The 25,856-nt window shown below is 61.2% G+C and overlaps 1 protein-coding gene across 1 annotated transcript in view; it reads right to left on the minus strand.

Annotated features, from left to right (window-relative positions):
- Positions 1-25,856, minus strand: part of CACNA1I (calcium voltage-gated channel subunit alpha1 I) — a 109,721-nt gene that overhangs the window by 18,431 nt on the left and 65,434 nt on the right. Inside the window, 18 exon segments of the mRNA XM_021093102.1 lie at positions 791-942; positions 1,468-1,660; positions 3,060-3,149; positions 5,821-5,946; positions 7,181-7,307; positions 7,749-7,933; positions 8,399-8,467; positions 8,727-8,850; positions 9,201-9,301; positions 9,625-10,101; positions 10,765-10,967; positions 11,639-11,732; positions 12,194-12,349; positions 13,083-13,200; positions 13,454-13,639; positions 14,560-14,711; positions 22,209-22,624; positions 24,622-24,934. Coding sequence (XP_020948761.1) covers positions 791-942; positions 1,468-1,660; positions 3,060-3,149; positions 5,821-5,946; positions 7,181-7,307; positions 7,749-7,933; positions 8,399-8,467; positions 8,727-8,850; positions 9,201-9,301; positions 9,625-10,101; positions 10,765-10,967; positions 11,639-11,732; positions 12,194-12,349; positions 13,083-13,200; positions 13,454-13,639; positions 14,560-14,711; positions 22,209-22,624; positions 24,622-24,934 — 3,282 coding nt within the window.

Below are 25,856 nucleotides of genomic sequence, written 5' to 3' on the forward strand. Positions count from 1 at the left end.
AAATACCTGCTAAGTATGAACAATTATTATTCCATTTCTTCATGTTCATTTAGAAGTTCTACAACTCCCGTTCCATGCTGCCAGGAGTTGCCTTTCTTTTCCCTGCACTCATAATATTCCTCTCCTACTATTTAAAATAAGACACTAATTCCTTATGCGGGGGCTCTGCTCCCCTCATTGTCCCCACTCCAGTAAGAGAAGCCTTTTAAAAAGATGTGCCCTACACAACCTCACATGCCCCTCTCGCATACTGCCTGCAACTAGCTGGGAACTGGTCACCTCTCCTGCCCCAGGGTTTTGCCCCCAGTGGTCCTGCCCTTCCCCCAAGCTCTATATGCCCAGATAGTCGTGGAGCCAGGTGGCAGGCCTTAAATGCAAATCAAAGTTCCAGTCCTGCCACCGCTACTCACTGGCTGAATAACTTGGGCCTCAGTTTCTTCATCTACAAGAGCTGGAGCAAGCCCTCCACGAGCACACCTCAGGGCTGCTGTGAGGCCTTGAGAGTTAGCATCTGTACTGTGCCCTGCAAAGACTCCCACCGAACCCGCCACAGCCACTGACACCCGTATCCAAGGCTGGGCCCAAAGGTCACCTCCGCCCACCCCCCTCACCAGGATCGACTGGCCTTTCCCCCTCACTCATCTTTCCGACCAGCCCGGGGCTTCCTGAGCAGAGGGCCCCACGTGGGGGGGCTGCTCAGACCCTGCCCCACCCGGTCCCTGCGGTGGGGTCCCGCTGAGGACCCACCTCTGACATGTGACCTGGGGCTAAGGGCCAGGCCAGGGCTCACCGTGGGCTGATTGTAGTGCTCCAGGGACATGGTGACCACATTGAGGCAGATGATGAAGGTGATGAAGATGTCCAGGTAGTGGCTGGTGCACATGGAGTGGATGAGCAGCCGAGTGGGACAGTAGGTGGCATAGTAGGGTAGCCGCTGGGCCTCTGCGGGAGGCGGGGATGCGGTGGCGGGTGGGGAGTGGCCCAGAGGAGGCAGGAGGCAGAGGGGAGGGAGGAGGCAGGGAGAGAGATGCCAGGCCCCCCTTGGCCCCAGGACTCAGTCTCTTCCACCCAGCCAGGGAGCCGCGGGGGGAAAAGGCAGGATGTGAGGGAGGGTGACAAAGAGACACCCTGTGCCCAGCTATCCCAAACATGCCCATGGGGGCATTCCGGGCCTGCTGCGGGCAGGCTGGGTCCCGCGGCTCAGGGCTGGCCCTCTGCCCAGACTGAGCTGCCAGGGCCTGATTCAGGTGGGCGGTGGGGTCACTATCGGACTCCAGGTGGACATCGATGGAGTAAGGTCACCTGGACAAGCAGACCCTGGGAGGAGCGCAAGACCAGGGGCCCAAGGGACATATCACTCGTTGCTTTCCACTTCCAAAGGCCAGTGCCGGGGTCAGGCCCAGGCCTGGGCCACTGCTCCAGGAGCCCCGCCGCCGGGCCCCCCCAACCACGACATCACCCACTCACTCCGGCGCTTCTTCTCCAGGCGCCGAAGCCGCTTCTCCTCGCGCCGCCGCGCCTCCTCGGCCTCCTGGTGCTGCCGGCACTTGTGGAAATTCTCCACCACGACGCCCACAAACATGTTGAGCACGAAGAAGCTGACGATGAGCAGGAAGGAGATGAAGTAGAGCAGCATCCAGGGGTTGTGGTTGGGCACGGGCTGCGGGGAGCCAGACGAGGCTGAGGCAGGCTGGTCCCGCACCGGGGCCGCGTGGGGGCGCCCCATCTCGCCGAGCCTCCCTGCCGTGGGCGCACCCACAGCAGCCTCCCGGGTAGCTGGGCGGTTTGCAGGAAATAGAGGTAGGAAGCATCCACCCTGCCTGGCGCAAGTTCACTGCTCAGCCCAGAGATCCCTCCCTTTCCTGCCAGCATCTTCCTCCTCTCACCTGCATCTATCCATCCACCCACGTGCTTATTCATCCATCCCCCCCCCGAGCCAGTTCTTCATCCGTCCACTCATCCTCTATCCATTTATCCCCCATCCATGCACTTATCCATCCACCTAGACACAAGGCAGGAAACAAAGCAGCCAGCAGAGGAGAGCACACAGCCTTGATGGAGTCTGTGCGTGTGCATGTGCGTGTGCTCGTGCGTGTGCACCTGTGGGGGGGGTGGCGGGCAGGAGGAGTGTGCAGACGACGAAGCCGAGGAGGCTGTCTCCCAGTGTTCTCATGCACCATCCCCCACCTCTGCCTCCAGCTCCAGAGCACGGAGTGAGACCCCTGAGGTCAAGAGCCAGAGGCGGCTTACAGGCCTAGGGGTTACCCCAGCTCTGATTCCTTCACTGCGACCCTGAGCAGCTCCCTGCTCCTTCCCTCAGTGACCCCGCAGCGGGGACACAGCTGGCCCTGCTCAGCCACTTGTCTTTCCTAAAGTGCCCCCCGACCTCGCTCTCAGGGGGATCTTGGGAGCCAGGGCTCAGGCCTCCTGTGGGCCCAGCCTCCTCCCGGGCCCCTTCCACCCTCCCACTCCCAAATCCATCCTGCCCCAGCAGCCCTCAGGAAGCTCCCGCAAGCCAGCCTCACTGCCTCCCCCTGCGCTCCCCCCACCCCGCCCTCCCTCTGCCCTCCCCCTGCCCTCCCACGCTCCGCTCCAGCTGCATGGACAGGTCTTCCCGACCTGCTCACCTGCTCACCTCCTCCACCTCCTGCCACTCTCCTTCCACCTCCACCCTCAGCCCCGGACTCATGACTCCCTGCACACATCACTGTCCTGCCCAGGCCTGCACCTGTTGTCCCCCGCAGCTGGCTCGGCCCCTCTCCTCCTCCTCCTCCACCCGCTTCTCCACCCACGGGCTCTGCAGCCCGCCCCGGGGGAGCCAGCTTGCAGTGCTCTCCCTGCCGAGAGCAGGGTTTGTTGAAGCAAATGGAGCGGGGACTGGCACCAGCCAGAGAGCAGCAGCCCCCCTGGGGGTCGGGGGTGGGGGGCGGATGCAGGGCAGGTGGGGGAGGGCAGGCTGCGGCTGACAGTGGGAGACACTGGGGTTTGCTGACACCAGCTTCAGACCACTTTGTCCCTCGCCCGCTGCCCAGGCCGGACGCGGCCCCAGCCATGCCCACCTGCTGGTCCACAGCGACAGCGTCCAGTCCGTTGTACATGATGTTCACCCAGCCGTCCTTGGAAGCCAGCACGAAGAGGGACATCAGGGCCTGGAAGACACCAAAGGAAACGTCCAGGGCAATGAGCAGGGGCCGTTCAGGCTGCATCTGCCCCCTCCTCAGCTCTGGGAGGCAGAAGGACGAGCAGCTTCCCCACGCTGAGGGCAGAGCCAGGTCCTCGATGACAACCCTTTTCTGAAGACACACGATGCACCTGCCATCTGCCCTGCAGCCCTGCTGCAAGGGGACGAGCACCAGACCAGGAGTCCTGGCCCCAGTCTCAGCTCTGAAATCAACTGGACAAGGAAATTTCTGAGTTCTTTTCCCCTCACCCGCAGAACCGCGCCAGGATGTCCGTGCCTGCCTGCCAGCTTTGCTGGGCGGGGCAGCTGAGACTTTACCCTGGAAGGTTCCTGACCAGCATGAGCGGTCCTGCCACCATCCCTCCAAGCTTGCCTCTAGCACCTGAACATGGGCGTTCATGAGAAGTCGGGAGTCCTGGGTCACAGCCCAAGCTTTGCCACTCCCTGGCTGTGTGACACGGGGCAACTTCCTTAACGTCTCTGGGTCCGAGCGCCTTTGCTGTAAATGGCAATAATTATGCTCACTGGCAGATTTTGGAAAGAGAGGCAATTCGCTAGAGACAGCCAGCCGAGGCTCCCACAGGCTGACGCGTCCTCGCATCCCTTTGTAGAGGACCCGGCACGGAGCCTTGTGTGCAGGAGGTGCTCAGTAAAGCTTTTCTGAGCTGGACTGAACCACTGCCATCTTCCCAGGGCCCAAGTGTGCCAGCAGTCAGTGGGCTCACAAAGGACCTCAGGCCCAATAGCGGGGACCAGGAGGTCACAGGCCCTACTCCAGAAGCCCCCCCCTCCTCCTCTGTGCTTCCACCCCATTTGTTCATTTGTTGTAGCCCTGGACCAGGAAGCGGGGTTCTGGGCTGGGTCCCCGCCCTGTACTGGCCCCTCCTTCCTACCCACCCAGGGCACAGACCCTGCCTCTTCCCTTCCAGGCAGGAACAGTGCTGTGGGCTGCCTGGAAAGGGCTCAGGCCCAGAAGCAGGGCAGGGGCCACAGAGGGAGCGCTCCCTGCCAGGGAGGACATGGAGCCCTCACAAGCCAAGGGGCCAATGTCGCTGTGAGCCCTTGGATCCCAGGGGCCTGAAGTGCAAAGGGTCTGAGACTGGAAATCACAGACCTGCTTCCATTTACAGACGACAACGCTGAAGCACAGAGAGGGATAGAACTGACCTGAGGGCACACAGCTTCTTAGTGGCCCAGCAAGGAATCTAAAGTTCTGGGCCGTGCTGTAACCCTACCCCACCCCAACCCCATGGCTCTGAGCTGAGATCACCCTACTCAGGGGTCCAGGGCCACTGGCCTGCCGTGGAGCATGCCCAGAACGGGAAAGGGCCAGGAGTGCTCCACAGGACTGGGCCAGCCCTGGTGCCGAGGTCGGGAGTCAGCTTCCAGCTGGCTTTCCCTCAGCTTCTCTGAACATCTTTTTTTTTTTTTTTTTTTTTGTCTATTCAGGGCTGCACCCACGGCATATGGAGGTTCCCAGGCTAGGGTCTAATTGGAGCTGTAGCCGCTAGCCTACGCCATGGCCACAGCAATGCGGGATCCCAGCCTCGTCTGCTACCTACACCATAGCTCACGGCAACACCAGATCCTTAACCCATTGAGCAAGGCCAGGGATCAAACCCGCAACCTCATGGTTCCTAGTTGGATTCATTTCCACTGCACCACGAGAGGAACTCCCCGGAACATCTTTTTAAAGACATCTGTCTTACCAACTATAGAATTGTTACCAACGTGAAAATGCACTGCTCTGGAGAATCTGGAGGGATGGGGGGGTGCAACTGTGTCCCAGTTCCCAACCCCCTTCCCTGCATCTCACTGCCGCTCCCCGGCCTCACAGTTCCTTTCCTGGGGAGCACGGGCACTGGGATCCCTGGTCAGGGATGCAGCTGGAGGGTCCTGGGCAGAAGGGTGGGGCCCCAGGCTCTGGGCCACCAGAGTTGGATCCTGTTCCTTCCCTGTGTGAGCTGGGGACAGCCCTCCCAGTCTGGTCACACTTAGCCACCCAGGTGGGCCCTCAAGAAACAGGCGCAGTTTGGGGAGGGGGGAGCTCTTTGGAGGGAGCCAGCTGGGGACTCTCACCTGGGACGCTACCCAGATGGCCAAGCCTGGCAGGGCCCCAGGACAGGGGACCGAGGACAGGGCAGGAACTGGGAGGGGGCCTGTCTGCTGACTAGAGTGGGGAACAGAGGAGATGGGTGATGGGAGGAGAAACCCACCCTGGGCCGGGGGCTTAATACACTTTAACCTCAATGGCGGCCTATAACACTCCCATTGTACAGATGAGGAAACTGAGGTTCAGAGAGGCCACACCTACAGTAAGTGGCAGAACCAGGATTCACATCAGGTCTGGCTGATGCCCAAACTTCTGTGACAGCTTCCCAGATAGGGGATTAGGGCAGGAACTAATGTCACTAAGACACTTCCTAAGTGCCAGGCACCTGCTGGACATTCCGCCTTCAGGTCGCTAAGCCTCACGCCACCTATGAAGTGAGTTCTGCCCCTGCACCTTTTGTAGAAAAGGAAGTCAAGGCTTGGAAAGCAGCAGCTCCGGCAACTAATCTAATCCCAGAGCTGTTGGCACCAAGAGCTGTCACCCCACCTCCTGGGGGTGGGTCAGGTCTAGTGTGGGAGGGGCTCACCTGGCCCAGATTGTCGAAGTTGTACTTGTGATGGACCCAGCGGTAGTTGGCGGCCACGCAGTCGGAGCGGTTGGTGATGTTGCGGGTGTCTACACCGAGACAGTGGTAGAACTTGCCCTTGAAGAGCTGGGGGTAGGGACACAGGGTTAGTGACCGTCTTGCCAATGCTCCCGGGGGGTGGGGTGGGGTGCAAATCAGAAGAGGGTGCTGCCCCTCAGGGGGCACTTCCTCTGAGCCAAGCCCTGGACCACACCGCCTCTCCAAGGCCCTCATCTCACAGGTGAGGAAACCGAGACCCAGCGGTGTTAAGTAATTTTGCCAAAATTATTTGAGGTCTAGGAAGCAGCAGACCCAAGGTTCACGCCCTGGTCTGACTCCCAGCATTTCCACAGACCCCAGCCATCAGACTCCACACTGGGGACCAGGGCAGGGACGCCACGCGAGAATGCTGCCTGCGCAGTCCCAAGGCAGAGGAAGGGAAGTAAAGGGACCCTCTCTAGGGGCCCAAGCCCTCTCTGTGTCCCCTGCCTGGAAGGGGCAGGGCCACTGTCCACATGGGGTCCACACCAAGCCCCTCCTGCCCAGGCAGCCTCGCTGTGAATCTCTTAGCAAAGGGCACCTGTGTGGGGGGCTCCTCCAAAGCTGCACCCCAAACACGGGACACAGACCCTCAAGAAACAGGGTTGCAGCAGCAGCTCAGACCATAGCAGGACCAGGTCATTTTGGCCCTGCCCCTGGCACACACACCTTCTGATCTGCCCCACGTCCCCCTGTCCAGCCCTGAGGCCCCATCCTATTCCTGGCCTGGGCTCCGAAGCAAAACTGGAGTCAGCTCAAGGCCCTGCCTGGGTCAGAGACCTTCCACGGCTCCCACCCCAGAGAAGCCTAGTCCCAGCTCTGCAGCTGCCATTCCAGGTCCAGCTCATCTCTTGGCTCCAGCCAGAGCCCCAGGGCTCTCTCCCCAAACATGACCTGCGTGGTCCCATCTCCCCACATGTGCCCTTTCAACCCTAAAACACCTTCCCCCCAACCTGACCTGCCCACGTCTCCTGCCCTTCAAGGCTCAGTGCAAAGGCCACCTCCTCCAGGCTGTTCTCCCCTCTGACCCCAGCCCAGCCCTGTGTTCCTGCATACTTTGGACCCCTGTGATCCCGTTTACCCAGCCTGCCTTGCGCTCAGCCATTTGGGCCCAGTCTGTCTCTCTCCCTTGGATGGAGCTCACTGCAGGCAGGGACCCTGGCTGCTCCACCAGGGACCACCTGGCACAAGGTCGGGAGACTTGGGCAGCAGGGTGAGCCTCTTCCCCGCCAACAGAGCCCACCCACGTGCCCAGTGCCTGCCCAGCCTGGGTGCCCCTCACCTGCACCCCCAGGATGCCGAAGATGATGAAAAACGCACAGCAGATGAGGACAATGTTGCCGATGGGCTTCAGGGAGGAGATGAGTGTCTCCACCACCAGCTTCAGGCCGGGCGCCCGGCTGATGACACTGCAGGCAGGGAGGGGCCAAGCGGGCCATGAGCCCTCAGCCAGGCCTGGAGAGAGCCCCTCTTTGGCCCGGAGTCACCAGAGCAGAGCCCTCCCACCGCCGGATCTACATTCGGGGCCTTGTGCTTTCATACCCTCTTGGGATCCGCGCCACACCCTCCTCTAGATTCTGAGGCCGAGACGGCAGAGCCACCCAAGGACACACAGAGAGGGGGTAGAAGTCCTGGGGGGCCCTCCTCCGTCCCCACCTTCCAGCACCTGCTCCAGGCTCCTCCCCCAGGAGTGAGGCCCACAGCCCAGCCGCTGGCTCTGCTCAGTTAGAGCCTGGCACACACTACAGAGGACTGCGTAGGTGCAGGGGCGGAATGAGGGGTGCACTTCGACCTGGGGAGCTTCCTTGGACAGTGCATGGATCCCCCATCCGCGGAGGCAGGGTCCTCACCGCAAGGGCCGTAGGGTGCGCAGAAGCCGCAGGACCCGGAGAACTCCCAGGATCTTGGCTCCCCCCGCGGAGGCCAGGGACACCACGATGTCGATGATGGACACGAAGACGAGGAAGCCATCCAGCACATTCCAGCTGCTGCGCAAGTACGCCTGCTCCCCGAAGTACAGCCCCAGCGAGACTATCTGGGGGAGGGGCGAGGGGCGGGGTCAGCCGGATTCCTCGGAGGGTGGAGGCAGGCGGGGGCGGGGCGACACGTGGGTGGGCGTGGACAGGGGCCCTGCCACCTCCTCTGAAGGGGAGCCCTAGGCCTCCCGAAAGCAGCCGGTTCCCTTCTCCCCCCACATCTGCAAACCCCCTGGCCCTGGGAAGCACCTTGGAGGGAAGCTCCCTGTGCCCCACAACCTCCTGCAGGGCCCTCCAGTACACTGAAACGGGTCATAGGCTCCTGGAGAGCGGGCCCAAAGCAGTCCCTCCATTCCCCCATCCCAGGAGCCCAACCTAGTGGCTGGCACCACGTAGGGGCTGGTCTCCAAGGCCACCCGTGGAGTGCTGCGGAGGGGCAGGTGAGTGACAAGCTGAGGAGGGGCCTGGGCCGGGGCCGGGGCCCCGAACGGGGGGTAGGAGAGGCCCCAGGTGCAGCCAGGTACCTTCAGCGTCATCTCGCCCACGAAGATGGCTGTGAAGATGTAGTTGGACACAGTGAGGAAGATGCGTTCCTGTAAGAGCCGGGAGGCGCCATGGGCCCGGGGCCCCCACAACTGGTCGGCCTCTGCCTTCCGCCAAGGGTCACCCACTTCACAGTCCAAGGAGGCATCTCACTCTCCGGACGCGAGCTCCCTCCACACCTCCCTCCATGGCGTCCAGCCTTGCTGATCTCTCCAACTGCCTCGGCCCTGCATGCTGTCCCACAGCAGGCCCTGGCGGCCTGCCCCTCTGCCTCAGCCCTCTCTCTGCCGGAAGGCCTCAGCCACTCACGGTGCTGCCGGCCTCAATCTGGGGCCGTTCCAGGGCGATGGTGATGCAGTTGAGGAAGATGAAGGCCAGGACGACATAGTCGAAGAGCTTGTGGGCGATGATGGTCTGACACAGGACCCGGAACCTGGGCGGGGTGGGCAGGAAGCCAGGCAGGTCTCAGTTTGCCCCTCACCCTGGCCGCCGCTCCAGCTGGAACAGCCTCAAGCACAAGCCGCAGTCGGCAGAACACGAGTCCCTGCTCTCGCAAGAGCGCGGCGGCGGCGGCGGCGCCCGGGCCTCCGAGGGTGCCCGGGACGACGGACCGCCGCGGGCCGCGCCCCTGCACGCCCCGCACGCCCACCACGCGCATCATGGTCCCCACCCGGTGCACCGTCACCGCCCCCCCGCCGTGGCCCTGCTTGGCTTGGCAGAAATCTCTCCCTCCTAGATAGGTCAACCCCTGGCCAACTCCACTCCAAGCCTGGCCCTGCCCACCTGTTCTCAGGTGAGAAGAGGTAGACAGACCAGTCCTCTCGGACTTCACACCAGTCGGGTTTGTACACGTCAATCATCTTGCGGACGCGGAAGCACAGAGTCTGTCAAGGAAAAGGGCAGAGTGCAGGCGGGTCGGCGCTGCCCAGAGCTGCTCATCTCTGCCCACCCTGGCCATCTAGCAAAGTGGGGCCACTGGATGACCTCCGAACTCTCCCAGCAAGACCGGAACCCTAGCCCCACCCAGTGGCGGGCCCCGCCCTCTGCTCACCCGCCCGAAGCCCCCTGCCCTGGGTCCGGCCCCCTTCGGCCCCGCCCCTAGTGAGCCCTCCCACTCCAGCCCCGCCCCCTCTGGCCTCCGCCCCCTCTGGCCCCGCAGTTCTTCCCGCGGTCCCTTCAACCGGGTTCGAACGCCTGGCGCACTCACGTAGTCGATCTCCTCCTCGTCCTCCCCGCGGTCCCGGCGGTCGTCCATCTTCGTAAAGACATCCTTGGCGATGCTGGGCATCCTGCCATTGCAGTCCTCATGGCCCGGAGTCGGGCCCGCCGCCCTCCAAGCTGCCCGGGGGTGGGTGCCCACGGCGGGCACCAGCTCGGCCAGATCCACTGAGTCTCTGGTGTCGAGGGACAGCGTCCGGCGGTGGTGGCGGTGACGGTGCACCGGGTGGGGACCATGATGCGCGTGGTGGGCGTGCGGGGCGTGCAGGGGCGCGGCCCGCGGCGGTCCGTCGTCCCGGGCACCCTCGGAGGCCCGGGCGCCGCCGCCGCCGCCGCGCTCTTGCGAGAGCAGGGACTCGTGTTCTGCCGACTGCGGCTTGTGCTTGAGGCTGTTCCAGCTGGAGCGGCGGCTGGCCCAGGCCCCGCTGCGGCCCCACGGCCCATAGTAGGAGCTCCGAGAGCTGGACTGGGAGGAAGCCCAGGGCTCCCATCAGCACCACCACACACACCCTCGGTTGTGACTGAAGGCAGCCCGCACACCCGCTAAGGCCCAAAGAGGACCGTCCACCTGGCCAGTGGGTGACGGTGGCCTAGAGCCCAGGGGTCCTCTCCTGGCTCTGCCTCTCTCACTCCATCCACAGCTACAGACATGTGGGCATCTCCACCATGTGACTATGCCCCTTCCTGCCACCTGACTTCTCTTGAGAAATGTACAGCAAGTTAGGGCGTCTTCCCATTTTACAGGAGAGGAAACTGAGGCTCAGAAAAGAAGAATAAGTTGTTCATGGTTACAAAGCTTGGAAATGGCCGAGGCCATGTTCAAACTTAGGTCTGTCCAACTCCAAAGCCCAGCTCTTTGCCCTACACATTGCTGCTAAGACAAAACCTAATTCTCTACACTAGATTCATTGGCATCATTCATTCATTCATTCCTTGTTGCCAGCTCCTGCTCTGTCCCTGGACACCCAGGAATGCAATAGACATGTTCCCCGCCTGGTTCTGGCTGGACAGTCTGGTTCCCTAAGCCTAGGTACCAGTCTGAGGCTGGACAGGCAGACACTTCTTCCCAGGGCCCCTCAACACACACCTGGCAGGAAGCAGCCATCCACAGCACCCCACAAGGACTCACCAGGGAGCGCTGGTCGTAGCTCATCCTCCCTAGAGACATGACACTGCTCTTGCGGGAGCCCAGGGCCATTAGCATGGGGTCTGGCTGCAGCGAGAGGCGGGGGGCGGATGCTGCAGACCCAACGGGGCCCAGACGTCCACCCAGGGGGAGATTTGGGTCCAGGTGCCCATTGGGGGTCATGGGGATTGGGCAGAGCTTGGGATCTGGAAGGGTTAGAGAGATAGAGAGAGGCAGACAAATGGACAGAACAAGAGCAAAAGAAGCCATGAGACAAAGAAACAGACATAGACAGAAATAGAAATGAAGAAGAGTTTTTCCAGACAGACCTCCTCCACCAGGAAGTCCTCCTGGTTGGACCCCATCACATATGCCTCCCCTCTGCCCCACCTGCAAGTCTCTCGGCTTTATTTTAGGATAAATGAATCCCTTGCTTTCCACGTGCAGGGCCAGCTCCCAGCTTCGCCCAGCATGGGAACTCACTCCTGTGCCTACTGCAGGAAGAAGACAGAGCCTGTCCAGCCCCATTACTGAGAAGGACACAGCATGGGCTGGGGAGGTTTGTTCCAAGCTTCCCAGTGGTGCCTGGAACAGAACCCAGGCATCCCGAGCTCAAGGCTCTTCCCAACAGGCCATGCTGTGTGGAGGGGGAAGGGGGCTGAAGCTACCCCTGTGGCTAGAATTCAGGAGAGCCGTGAATGTCACTGGCCTTTTTGGGAGTTAGCATTTCTTTCCATTATAAATGTAAACAACGAACCCTAGAGAATGAACAGTCCCGGAGCCTTGGCTTGAGGGGAAACCAGAGGCTGCGCCCTTTGCCCCCCCAGATCTCTGGGTAAGAGTCCCGGCCTCCCGGGTGAAGAACGAAGGCCTTTACCTCCGCTGCTGTCCAGGCCCTCGTGGAGCTTGTCAAACTCCTCTATGTTGGATGAGCTCTGGTCCTCTTCAGAGTAGGAGCGATTGGCGTCGCCCTGGGAGACCATCCCTCACATTGGAATGAAAGTCAGCATAGCCCTCCCCTCCCTCCTGAATTTTTCAATGGGTATCTTCACCCCCCATTTTACAGATGGCGAAACTGAGGCTCAGGAAAGGGAAGCAGGAAGCTAATGAGGACCTAGGCCACAAACCCTCCTCTGCCAGGCTGTACATACCCCAAACCTCTGAAAATGGAGGGGGCAGGATCCAGAATCCCAGATCTCGGAGACTTAGAATCTCAGAGGTGGAGAAGCCTAGTCCTCCACCCCTGGGGCAGAGGCTGGATGCTAGCTGTAGCCACCATTTGCTTGCTTCCTGTGATGGGAAGCTCACCACCTCAATGGCAACCCCCTCCCTGGGGACCCGTTGCCTGCTAGTCCTCCTCCACCCAAACCACCCCCTGCCTGGTCTTGCGCAGGCCCCAGAGGTCGGCATCCTCCACCAGGGCCGCAGTCACCTCCGCCTGGAAGCCCTCCACCAGGATGGCCACCAGCAGGTTGAAGAGCACGTAGTTGCCGAAGGTCATGAGGGCAACGAAGTAGAGGGAGGCCCACGGGGAGGTGGAGGCCATGCCGTTGTAGAGGACGACGTTCCAGTCCTCCTGGGTGAGGATCTGTCGGGGGAGGGGAGACAACAGCTCAGCCTCTGAGGCTCCCCAGGCCCCAGCCCAGCCCACGGGGTGGCCTAGCTGCAGGCACGCTGTGGCCCATGCACACGCTCTGGGTGCTCGCGCGGACCATGGCCCTAGCTGGGGGCACAGCCGCAGACCTGTTCGCGCATGCGCATATGCTTGCGCCCCACCCCTCCCTCCCCCGAACACACTGGTCTTCCTGTGGTCTTCCTGCTGCCCAGGCTGCCCGCACCCTCAAGGCCCGCGGCATACACTCTGGCGCTGACACTCACTCCCCACTGATAGGTGCCCCCTCCTGGCCGCTCCCGCAACCCCACCCTCTCAGCACCCTACTCCATAACCCGGGGCACAGCCCACCCTGCCGCCTGCCCTTGATCCTTCTGCCCCCACTGCACCTGTGTGCGCACACCCACTCAAACACGGAGCGTTACCCGTGAGGCAACAGTCTCAGGCAAGAATCCCGAGGCGCCCAAAGTCTCAGGCAGCAATAGAGAGGCAGGGACAGGCACCGGTGGTCAGGCCGGCTCCCAGAGCCGGTGCTGTGCCAGCCTGGCCACGCACCCTGGACCTGCCCCCTGGAGGCTGGGGCTGAGGAGCCTCCGGGTCTGCCTGCTGCTCTTTTCCAAGATTCTCTGCGGCTGGGGGAAACTCCAAAAAGCAATCCTGGAAGAAACCCTTTCTCCCCAAACACACCTGGACACACACGGCCGCTCACCTGGAACACGGTGACGATGGCCCACAGCAGGGAGTCAAAGTTCTTCCGGTCGGGGACCGTGTCTCCCGTGTCTGTGCGGAGGCTGAATTTGCAGCCAAAGATGTGCATCCCAAGGATGCTGGGGGGGAGGGACGGAGGTGGCTCAAGGGACTCACACGCCAGCTGGCCGCCCGCCCACCCCTTCTGTTCTCACAACAGCCCCGTACGATGGGAATGGCCCGTGTTGGTCCCATTTTACAGAAGGGGACCCTGAGGCTGAGAGGGTGTCAGGATTCACGCCCAGAGAAGCTCATCCAGCCACATTCCCCAGGCTGCTGCCCACCACGCCGGCAGGCCTCACCGGTGGGGTCCCCCGGGTGGGCGGGGCTCACCTGAAGATGAAGATGAAGAGCATGAGCAGCATGCAGAAGGTGGCCACGTTGTCCATGGTCTTCATGAGCACCACGAGCTGGCGCCGCAGCGCGGGCATGAAGCGCACCAGCTTCAGCACCCGCAGCAGCCGGAAGGTCCGCAGCACCGACAGACCGCCGTCTGCCTGCCCCACGATCTCCCAAATGCTGTGGCCCCAGCCGGCAGGCAGGGATGGGGAAGGGAGAGAGGCGGGAGCCGTCAGCAGGAGGCCGGAAGGAGGGCAGAGGAAGCAGGAGCGGCCGGGAGGGCCAAGAGACAGACAGCCCGCTCATTGGCTCATTCATCCCACCGATATGGTCCCACGCGTCCTTGGGGCTACATCGGGAGCTCTGGACCTAGATTCCATGAAACACCCCCCCAGAAGTCTATGGCCCGTGAATATCACTGCCCTCTTCTTGAGATGTAACATTCTTTTGATTACAAATGTCAACAACCAACAGCCAAGAATGAGCAGTTCCTATGACCTCAAGGCCAATCAAAATCACTTCTATTTTTCCATCACATGACAGCCACTATAGATATATATATATATTTTGCCTTTTGCCTTTCCTAGGGCCGCTCCTGTGGCATATGGAGGTTCCCAGGTTAGGGGTTGAATTGGAGCTGCAGCCACCTGCCTACGCCAGAGCCATAGCAACATGGGATCTGAGCCGCATCTGCAACCTACACCACAGCTCATGGCAATGCGGGATCCTTAACCCATTGAGCAAGGCCAGGGATCGAACCTGCAACCTCATGGTTCCTAGTCAGATTCGTTAACCACTGCGCCAGGACGGGAACTCCTCCTATAGATATCTCTGAATATTACTTATGCTCATCCTTTCTTTGGAATAACAGTAGTCATGGACCCACTGCCTGCTTGCTATCTGATGCATTAGTCCAGAAGCACGTACATGGCCAAATCGCTCATTTTCAAATATTTTGATCACTGGGTTTCAGTGTAATTGGCTTCCTTTGACCTTACGTACTTCATTTCCCGGCTGAGGTCAGTGCCTTAGATCCCCCTCCCTCCCCGCTGGGTTACTAGGCGCTCAGCCTGGGCAGGTGTTGGGGGAGGGGTGAGCACCTGATGATGACAATGACGCTGTCGAAGATGTTGTAGGGGTTGTGCAGGTAGTCAAAGAGCCCGAAGGCAGCCAGCTTCAGCAGCATCTCCAGGGCAAACATGCTGGTGAAGACGACATTGCAGATCTCCAGGATGTTGGTCAGCTCCTCGGGCTGTGGAGGTGTCGGGGCAGGGGACAGAGGCCTGGTCAGGCCAGAGGGCAGCCCTGGATCCCCCGCTTTGGACACCCATCAGCTCGGGGAGACCTGGCTCTGCCACTGTGGCTCCATGACCTGCAGGCCAGTGCCCTCGCTGGAGCTCCATCTTCCCTCTGCGCTTGGCCTCAAGAACCAACTCTGCAGCATCTCTGCTGTCGTGAGGGCTCCACTGAGATGAGACCCCTGTGGGGTTGACCTTCCATGAATTTGGCAATGATGCTCATACTACACACTAAGGGCCACATTATGACAACCCATTTGACAGATAAGGAAACTAAGGCTCAGAAGCCAGCCTGAGGTCACATGGCTGGACACAGAGGCAGGGAGGCAGGCCATTGGTAGCTGAAGCTCCTGCTTGCTCATGGCCTTAATCTATTTAGTGCCATGTGCAGAACCTGTGCTGTGCCCTTCCCAGCCATCGTGTCCCTCAGCCCCTCGCAAGAGCCCCCTCTGCAGATGAGAAAGCAGGTCCAGAGAAGGCCAGTCCTCTGCCCAAGGCTGCAGAGCTAGTAAGGGGCAGAGCTAGGATTTGAACCTAGGCAGCCTGGCTCCAAGTCTCTTCCCTTAAGCCCTGCCTATGCAGAGCCCTCCTCCCCAGGCCTGCCCCCTCTCCTCCCTACCTTAGCAATGGCCATCTCAGGACTGGAAAGGGACGACAGAGACCATGCGCCTACTGCGTGCCACCAGGGCTCTTAGTCTACCCTGCCACCTGGTCTGTGGGGCTCACTTCACCCATCCCTCAGAGGAGGACACTAAGGCCCAGAGAGGTCAAGGGTCAAGGTCACCAGCTGGTCAGAGGGAGACTAGCTCCCCTGGCCACAGAGCTATCTTCTGCCCCGGAGCTGTTTACTTGCTGGTTTTTAGCAGCAGGTGGCACAGGGCCCACCCAAGGAACCCCAGTGTATGAAACAGGCCAAAACTTGGGGTCGGGTTCCAGGTCCCCTGCCCCACCCAAGCCTCAGGTTCCTCATCCATAAAACGAGGGGACGGACTGAGATCAGGGCCGTCTGACACTGCAGCCCCTTCTCTCCCTCCTGGCCCTGCCAGCACAGATGGAGTGCCAGGTGTCAGCTCCCCACCGAGCCACGTCGTTCCCGCCTGAGTGGCAGAGAAGGGAAGGGCTGTTTGTTAGGCCTGAGCATGTGCCCACACTGAGCTGGACCCCAACCCAATTACTGATCAGACAACCTGAGGCCACTGTTGGCATCCCCATTTTACAGATGAGAAACTGAGGCTCGGAGCAGAGAACTGCCTTGCTCCGAGCCACCCAGCAAGGCTGTGGTAGAGCCACCAAGTCAGTATCCAAACTGCTCTCACAGTGCACACACCGAAGCCACACCTGAACTCATCCATCCAGTCATTCGCTCATTCATTATCGCAGGCGTCCCACAGGTCTTCCCAGCCCATCAGGGGCGGGGCTGCGCTGCCCAGGGTGGGCAGTGGTGAGTGAATTAGGACATTCTTCCTGCCCTTGAGCAGTTCGGGCTCCACTGGCAAAGCCCATCATGCAAGTTAACAAACCAGTCGGCAGTTGCTAAAAACAGAGGGTAGTTGAGGGTGGTTTGAGGGGCCAGGGACAGCAGAGTCCAGGAGTGGCTTCCTGGAGGAAGGGACATCTCATTGAGACCTCAAAGCAGAGAGGGGGAGAGAGTGACAGGGAGAGAAGAAGTGTCCAGGCAGAGGGACCAGGCCAAGCAGGGGCTGGGAGTCAAGAGAGCCCCTAGCATCAGCACCACTCACCCCAGCCCAGCCACCTGCCCCTCGCCCCTGGGCAACAGGGCCTCAGGGGCCTGACCAGTTTCACTTGGGTCAAAAGGAGAAGAGAGAGGAGGAAAAAAAAAAACACACACACAACCCTCTGCTTCTCGCCTGGTGTCTGGGAAATCTAATAAAACTGCCAGGTCCTCTCAAGCCCAGATAAAAGGAGAAGGCACCACTTGTAATTACATTTGACTCACAAAGTGGTCCCCAAAGGGGACTGGGACCCCGAGAGAGGCCCCCAGTGCTGAAGGGCTGGGGCCCGGCATCGCTGGCTGAGCCAGGGCCCAGATGCCGCTCAGAGCCACCAATTTCCCAGCCCGCCGAAACGGAGATGAGAGAGGTGGAGGCTGACCGTCTGGAAGGCGATCGCCTACTTTGGACCACACGTGCACTGGGCACACACTCCCACCCACCCACACCCGATGCCGTGCCCACCGCTCTGCTCTCCCGGAAAGGTCACCCCCTCGCTTCCCTCCTCCCTCGAAACAGCTGTGTCTCTAGTCAGGTGCACACCTGTTAATCTTTTTCTAATGGACCATCCATCACTCCTGCCAGCATTTTTCTGGGAGAGACAACGAGCAGGAGAGAGAGACAAATGCAGACACAGTGAGTGAGAGAGCAAGGGGAACGGTATGTGGAGAGGGACAGGGCAGCCATGAGAAAGACAGACAGACAGACAGAGAGATAGACACACGGGGAGTGAGAAGCAGATGCGGGGTGTGGAGAGACACGACAGGGAGAAAAACATAGTGACGCCCAAGATCATGACACTGTGCGAGTCAGAGAGTGAGAGTCAGCGTGAGAAAGAGCGGGCAGATAGACAGACAGACGGAGACTGCAGAGAGGTGGCTGGAGATGATAAAGACCGCGCAGTGGAAGAGGAGGTGCCGAAGGGCAGAAAAACCAAGTTAAGCCAGAGAAGTAAGAGGACAGAGGGCAGATAAGAGAGGCTGCGACGGAGGTGAGGCCAGAAGCAGGGGGAGATGGGGCTGGGGCAGGGGCAGGACCAGCTCCCCCCTGCTGGATGCCAGGCTTGGGAGGCCGAGCGCGCAGCCTCTGGCCATTTCCGCAGGGGCAGATAAGGGCCCAGCTGGGTAGGGGTTGCTAAGTTGCCCTCAGGAACCCTTTGAGCCCAGCTTCATCCCTGAGATAATCACACCTGCTGGTGTTAAAGCATCTCCCATGCCACGAGCACTTTCCATGAATTGCCCCATGTAAGTTCAGACATTACCCTACAGCGCCCCCATTTTACAGCCTGGACATCTGAGGCTCAGAAAAGGAGAAGTGGCTGCCCCCGGCCACAGCCAGGCAGTGACAGAATCAGATCTCAAACCTAGGTCTCCTCCCTCTGCTCCCCCCATCCCCAACAGCCAAGGCCCAGGTGCCTTCCGCTGCCCTGCTTTTCTGCCTTGAGGCTCCAGTTCAGCACAGACACGCCACTGCCCTGCTTACGAATGTTCCATGGCTGCCCACTGCCCTAAGGATAGAGCCAGTCTCAAGACTCTTCATGGATGGACAGCCCCCTGGTCTCCTGCGCTGTCTGCCTTGCCCCACGTGCCCATCCTCCTGGAGGCTTCTGGATCTTTCTCGGGAATGCCTATGCTCCTGGGGCCTAAATCTGTCCCTCCTCTGACTCTCTAATGAAATCCTAGTCACCCTTCGAGATCCACCTTCCGTGCCACCACCTGGAGGAAGCCTGCCCCAACTTCAGCTCGAGCTGGCGTCTCTCTCCCCTAAGCCCTCACAGAGCTGGCATGTTGGGCACTAACCACCCCATCTTCCTCTTCCCAGAGTCACTCCAGACCTGGGTCGGCAGCGACTTGATGGGGCTGCTGAGAAGAGAAGGAATCCTGGTGTGACCCATCCACTGGTTTGAAGCCTTGAGCGCTGTTCCCTGGGAGCTGGAGCCAGTGGACATGCCCCCCTGGGGTCAGCCCTGCCCCCGGAGGCTCCCTGCACCCCTGCCCTGCTAGCCATTCAGCCTGGACCCTCTTCTATGTGGTCCGACTGGGTGAGCATCCTCCAAGTCCAGGACAGCCTTGTCCAGCTCAGGAGGAGTCATGGGCCTGGACAGGTGAGGCGGTGCTGGGAGAGGGAGCGGCTGAGATGGCCTGTCCCAGGAGCAGCGTCTCCCACCTGCCTCCTGTCCACTTTTTGGAACCTCCGATTCAACCTCAGCATCTCTGAGCCCAGCGCTGACAGCCACTCACCATGTCACACTGAGCAAGCCGGTTCCCCTCTTTGAACCTCTGTTTTCCCATCTGCCCAGTGGGGTTAAGACACTCACCCTGCCTGCCACCCAGGCGGGGGGCTGCTATGAGGGCCACACCGGAAAGAGAGGTGACAACCCATGATGGCAAATGATGAGGAATCCAGCTGCCCAAGCCGACCCCACCCACCTGCCTGTCACGTGGCCTCGGTCACAGACGGTGCCGGGCACCCCACCCCCACCCCCCGCCACCAGGGCTATGGGGTGGGGATGACTTCAGCACCATCTGACCGCCTCATGGGTCACACACAGGCCCCTCCCTGGCTGACTCCCACTTTCCCCTGTCACCTCCTCCCAGTCAGTTCCCACAAGGCCTCTCTGCAGCCACAAGGAACCTGGTGACACTCTCTGGTGGTTTTGGCCACAGTGACCACGTAAAGGCCATGAAAGCCACAATATCACCTCTTGTTCAAGCACCTGTGGCCTCACTTCACAGGTGGACTAGGAAAGCGATGCCCACTGCCTGCCACCCCTACCCCATGGCCTCACCCAGCTCCCTGCATGCAGGGTGTGCGGCCCGAGCGTGGCAGGGGCCCCCAGGCCACTTCCCCTCTGCTGTCACCTCCCCTGCAGAAGAGGGGTGGCATGTGTTCACCAGCCTCTCCTCCTGCTCCTCCCCTTCCCTCCCTGTCCCCTGGCAGCCCTGGGCCACCTCTCTCTGCAGGCGCCACCTCAGACAGGGCTGCTCAAAATAAACCTGGGGGTGGATCGCTTCCTGGCAGCACTGTCTGGGAGCGAGGGGCGTGGAGCAAAGCTCCGAGGCCCGGGCCCCGCACAGAGCTCGGTCAAATGCTGCCACTCGGAGCTGCTTTAGAGAGAGTATTTTTAAAATTCTCCTTCCCCCTCACTTTTTCTTTAATTAACAATTTTTTGAGGCTCCAGACATCAGATGGCAAACTCACCCCAAGGGTGCTGGTTTAAGGCTCCAACAAAAGAGTCACAGTCGGTCCTAATGAGAAAGCACCTACTATGCACCAGGCTTCTTAATGCATTTAATGCCCCCACTCCCCGCCACCACTCTGGGAGGATGGGTCCTATGACCATTTACAGGTGGGGACACTGGCTGAAGGAAGACCAAGTGACCTGCCCAAGGCCCTCCTGCCTGTCAAGAGCAGAACCAGGAGGGAGCCCAGACCTTGAGTGGTGGGGTTCAGCTCCCTGGTGGTCTTCAGGATGTGGGCAGGTGGGTGTTAAGACCTGCTCGGAGCATGGTTTTGAGGACTCAGTACACCAGGCAGGACCAGGGCCTGGCGCTTAGTAGGTGCCAGGGAGACGATCCGATGAGGGAAAGAGCAAGAAGCTGGGGAACCTGCTTGTGGGTGAGGAGGCCAGGGAGGATCCTGTGAAGGCACAGAGAGACTGGCCAGTGAGGGCAACACAGAGAGGCCACCAGGGGGGCCTGCGGTGCCAGAGAGAAGACGCTCCCCCATCTGGAGGCAAGAAACCTTGCTCATTAGAATGTGGTAGAAGGAGGAAGGGGGCCACCAGGCCAGGCAGGGAGACCCTGAGGAGGCTTGGGCAGGGACCATGGCCTGGCCTGAGGCTGGGGATGTGGGTAAAGGGAGAGGCGGGACCCTGAGAATGGAGCAGCCCCAGCCACCCTATTGCCTTGGAGAGAAGGCTGAGAAGTCAGAAACCAGCAGTACGCTGGCAAACGGGCCTCTGAAAAATAGCCCTGATCTGCGGTATATGCCAATTTCCATGGTGTAAATACTCCCGCCATAGCCAACCATTGTCATGCTACCAACCATTTTCAACGACAGGCTTGCAAAATCCTTCAGTATGAGAACATCGGCTCTTGCAAGTTGGTTCTACAAGCCACTGGCAGGGACAGTGCTCAGGTTCTGGTGTAGCAGGACTATGACAGGTGCCTTTGGTACTGCCCCACACAGAAGCTAGAGCCAGCACCCCAATAGTGCTGGTCCACCCCAAGGCCTTCCCTGGGGATGCTGGCCTCACCAGGCCTCTGTCCCCAGGCTGGACAGGGCCAGGCAAAGGCCAGAAGGCTGGACTCTAGGCAAGGGGGTCTGGGCGGCCTGTTCTCCCCAGCTTCACCCTGCCGAGCACCTTCCCCCGCAGCCCTCCCCAGAGACCTTTTTAATTAAGCTGGAATGGCTGGCAAACAGGCAGCTCTGAGCAGAGTGTGGTGGCAGCCCCAGGGGCCACATTTAAGTAAATTGAATGGCGCCTGTGCCTGGTGAACTGATGAAGAGGGAAATGAGAGTGTGGCCCACCCCGGGGGCACAGTGGGTGGGCAGGCCCCCCGCCCACAGAAAGAGGGCCACTGGGAAGCAAAGGGGGCGTCGGAACCCTAAACCTTTTGGGGGGTGTCAGTCTTGCCACGCAAGATGTAGGTTCGAATCTGGCCCCTGACCTTGGGCCCATGACAGCCCTTCCCCGGGCCTCAGATGGGGTTCTTCACAGGGCTGGGGTGCAGGTTAAGGGAGGGACCCCACCCAGGGGCTGGGGGACAATGGGAGCCAGAAAATGATGTTTTTCCAAATGGAGCCAGGGCGGGATGTGTCTAGGCTGTGACCCCGGGGTGGATTAGGGATGTCTGTGCTAACCCCCCAAAAGCCTCCTTCCTCGGACCCACAAATAGCCCCCCCCCCCGCCGCCGCTCTGGCCACCTCCCAAAAGCCATTCCCTCCTCTAGGTGCTCTCCCACCTTGGGGGGACCCTTTCTCTGAACACCCCTCACCTCTGAACCCCCAGAAGGACCCCTGGGACACACCAAGCAACTCAGCCAACAACACTCCATGCGCGCCCCCACACACACACACACCCAAGCTGGGGACAGAAGAAACCACAGGTTTGGCCAGAAGGAAGATGAGGAACAGCTTTGCGGGGCGACCTCGGGGTCCCCCCCACCCGTGGGGCTGTGGGGAGGGAGGAGGATGTGGGGGTGCGTCAGGGGCAGGAGGACCCTCCACCTGCTGAAGGTGTGCTGGGGGCGGAGCACGAGGGGCCTTGGACGTCAGTGGAAAAGTCTGCCTTCTGTACCCAGGGCAACAGGGGCTGTGGAAGTTCGGGGGGGCAGGGGGGAGCCCAGCCTCTGGAACGATCACTCCAGCTGTTTGGGGGAGAAGAGGCAGGAGGGCTCGCGTGGAGAGGAGGCGAATGGGAGTGAGGATTCGGCCAGGGCTGGCAGGGGAAGGGCTGTGGGCAACCTGGTGTCCACGCTGAGGGGTGCAGACGGACAGGAAATGTAACCCCCTCATTCTCAGCCCAAGTTGTCACTAGGTCAGGCATTCACCTGAGCTCTGCCTCCTCTGTGCCTGGCCCTGGACTGGGCACCGGTGTCACATGGGTGAATGGACCCATGGCGGCGGGGGCGGACAGACACACAGCAGGTGCTGGACAGACCTGGGTCCCCCAGGGCCGGCCCCCCCTGCCCGTGCCCCGAGCCCGCCCCCACTGGCCTGCTGGTGATGCTCGATGCCCATGCTGACGGTGTTGACCAGGATGGCCATCATGATGCCCCGGTTGAAGTACTTGCTGTCCACGATGCCCCGCAGCTTGGCCCGCGTCTCCCGCCACAGGTCTCCGCACAGCCCGGCAGCCCCGTCCGCCTGCTCCTCCTCGTCCTCCTTCCCCAGCTCCGAGGAGGCCGCGTCCTCACTGCTTCGGGCCCCATCCCCATCGGCCTCACCACCAGCCGAGCCCCCGGAGCCCGAGCCCTCCTGGCCCGAGTCACTGCTGCCCGGGCCCGAAGGCCGCCGGCCGGCCTCGCGCTGGCAGCGGGGGCAGCTGGCGGGGTCGGAGGCCAGCATGGCAGAGATGGGCTGCACCAGCGTGTGCGGCGTCGGGTCCAGCGGGCTGTGTCGGGGGCACAGCTCTGCAAGGCAAGCAGAGGTGGGCGTCGGTGCCTCAGGTCACGCTCGAGGGTCACAGAAGAGGCAGCCACTCCCTGCACTAGGCACTGGGTCACAACCTGCGTGTGCCCGGGGATCTGCCCAGAGCCCGCCACGGCCCCACTTGGAGGCTGAGAAGCTCCTGTTTCCTGGGGAGACAGCTTCACCTTTGGGCTTTGGGATTAGGGGCATCCACCCGGCCAGGCCCTGGGGCCCATTCTATTAGTTGATAGGTGGGCTGAGCCTAGAACGGAGTCCTTGCTCCATCACTCCCTGGCCCCAAGTTAGTCACTGATAGACACTCCAGGAACCCGGCTTCTCCCCACTGTCTGGCTTCGTGGCACCACAGAGTTTGGGAAAAGAGGAGGAGCTTCTGAAAGGCCCGTGTGGAGGGCGGACACCCTTGGAGGAAGCCGTAGTGGCCTGGGGCCAGAGGTGGGGGTGGGGGGAGAGTTGCGGGAGAGGGGGTCTTATCAGGATGGAAGAAGGCAGGAGCCCCGGGCAGGGTCAGGCCCTCCCTCCAGAGGCACCTCCCCCCATCCCCGGACCCTCCCTCTGCACCAGCCGAGTCAGGGTTGACCCCGGAGAAGCAGGGAGCCAGCAGCGGGAAGGCCCGACCCGGTGGGAGGGGGCAGGAGCGGTCAATCCCTCCACTGCCCCAGGGAACGTGTGAATAGCTGGGCCGGGCTTGGACCCAAGCCCTGTGATCTGTGAACCATTTCAAAGAGGGTGTCAGAGAGGCAGGCCCTTTCTGGGTGGTTTGGTTCCTTCTTTATAGTTGTCTACGTTTTCCTAGAATAAACAAGTTTTGCTTGTGTAGCAAAAAAAAAAAAGAAGAAGAAGAAAAGAAAAATAGCACTAAAAGGAAAGAAAACCTTCATTTCTTTCTGTAGAACTGCCTCCCCTTCATTTCTACACGTGCTTCCAACGCCATCTCCCAAGGCCCGGGCAAGGCTCTCCGATTCACTGCCCCTCGAGACCAGCAGGGCGGCCAGAAGCCCAGAGGTGAGCCAACCTCAGCACTGGAGGTCAAGGCCAAACCCTTCGCAGCCTAACTGTACCTGGGGCTGGGCCCCCTTGACAGTTGTTTCCCAAGGAAGGGGACTGTGGGCAGCACAGAGGCCCCAGGCAAGGGCCACAACCTCCCTCCAGAAGCCTGTCTAGGGCTTCCCTCCACGCAGTTTGCCTGGAGAGGGTGGTGGGCAGCAGCAGGAAGCCCTGAGCAGTAAACACCCGTCCCCACGTCATCCAGGAACACGGGGTGCCAGCCCTTCCCAGACCCCAGCTCCCCCATCCATGTGCTGGGCCAGCCTACAGGCCACCTGGAGCCTCCCCCAAGGCCATGCCTGGACGGCTGGCACCCGGGGACGGGTGGGCGGAAGCTTCGAGGATGAATTCTGCAGCTCGCAGCTCAAGAATCTTAGCTTCCCAGAACATGAGCGCTGCGAGAGCAGGGCCTGGGGGTGGCCGACGCCCACAGCGCGAGGCCTCGTCCTCACTCCACGGTGGAGAGACGGGGGCATCAGCGTGTGCACGTGTCCCCTACACGCCTCTGCAGGGCTGGCCACGGCCCCTTTATTCCAGGCGCCTGACCTCCAAGCAGGCAGGTGGCAGCAGAACCCATGGGTTGGGGGGCGGCGAGACGGGGTGGCCAGGCTGCAGTGGCGAAGGGATTTTATAGTTCCACCAGACTAAGGACAGACAGGGGTTCATTCTTTCAAGCGTGGATCCCACAGTGGAGCCCAAGAGCCTGCGCGCAGAAAGGGAATTTCTCCAGGGCGGGGCAGGGGGTCCGGAAAGGGGGCAGGGAACTGAGGGGTGTGAACTGGCACCCCCGGGGAAGATCTAGGTTCTGGAAACCTCTGCTTGTGCTGGGGAGATGGGACACTTTTGCACACAGCATGCTTTCTGAGACCTCAGTTGGAGGCATCCAAGGCCAGCGTGGAGCACCTCGGAGGCCAGGGGAGGGAGGGCCACTTACTGTAGTGCCTAGGCTCCTTGGCGTGGGGCCCGGGCTTGGCAGAGCCGGGTGCCTCCTGGCCCGGGGCCTGGCGCCGGCTCTGCAGAGCCTGATAGAGGCCCAGGGCCCGGCGCTTGGCCTTGCGCAGGATGTGGCAGACGTACTGGAAGATCTCCTCGTAGCAGTCGCCGGGCTCGGCGTAGCTGGCCACCGTGCTGGAGGACAGGTAACGCTGCCGCTGCTCCAGCATCAGCCGGTGCTCCCGCTGCTTGGTCTCCGAGAACTGGGTCGCTATGACAACGAGGCACAGGTTGATCATGAAGAAGGAGCCCACCTGTGACCAACAAGAGGAGAGGACAGGGACAGAGGGGACGGTGGGGTGAGAGAAGGTGGAGGCAGGGGGCGGGAGCGGGGGAGAGGGAGGCAGAGACATGGAGAAGGAGAGAGATGCGGGGCGGGCGATGGAGATGGAGGGACAGAGGCAGAAAGGAAGACAGGAGGGGTGGGGACAGATCCAAGCCACAAAATAGCGAAAGCGACAGCCAGAGACAGCCAGGGTACAGAGAGACGGAGGGCAAGGAGAGACATCGAGGGGGAGTGAGACAGGCTCAGAGAGGATAGAGAGGAGGGTGCGGGAGTCGCAGCGTGACAGGGGCAGGGAGACAGGAGAGAGAGGGCGGAGGGCCCAGCAGGACGGAGAGGCACGGGCACAGATAGGGGACAGGAAGAGACCGCTGAGGCCTTGCTCCAGGAGGAGGCCAGGGCCCTAGGAGAGGGGTGGCCCAGCCAGTTCCCCAGGTCCCCGGGGGACCTGCTTCCAGGCCCACTCCCCTGGGCCCCAGGCCCTGACCACGGCTGCCCTCCTGCCTGGGACATCAGCGCTGAGGCCAGGGAGGGAGGCGCAGCCCCTCTCAGGCTATCAGGGCCCCAATTTCCACCCCAGCCCTGCTCTTACTTTGGCCTTGACTTTGGCCCCTGCTGGGCCCCAGACAAGAAAAGAGAAGCTTCTCTCAGAAGAAGCTTGGACAGGATTGGGGGGGGGTTGTGTTTTTTTAGGGGGTGTACCCAGCTGATGCTAGGCAGTCTGCCACCTCAAGTCCCAGGGCCCAGCTCCAGCGGCCACCACAGTCACAAGAGCCCTTCCTGCCCCAGTTTCCAGAGGGCAGGCTCCTCCCAGGCGCATGCCAAGCCCAGAGCAGACTCAGCTGCCTGCCAGAGCGAGGGGGCATTTGGCCCTCCTCCAGGCTGCCGGCCAG

Source organism: Sus scrofa, chromosome 5, assembly GCF_000003025.6.
Source record: "Sus scrofa isolate TJ Tabasco breed Duroc chromosome 5, Sscrofa11.1, whole genome shotgun sequence".
NCBI classification, from domain to species: domain Eukaryota; kingdom Metazoa; phylum Chordata; class Mammalia; order Artiodactyla; family Suidae; genus Sus; species Sus scrofa.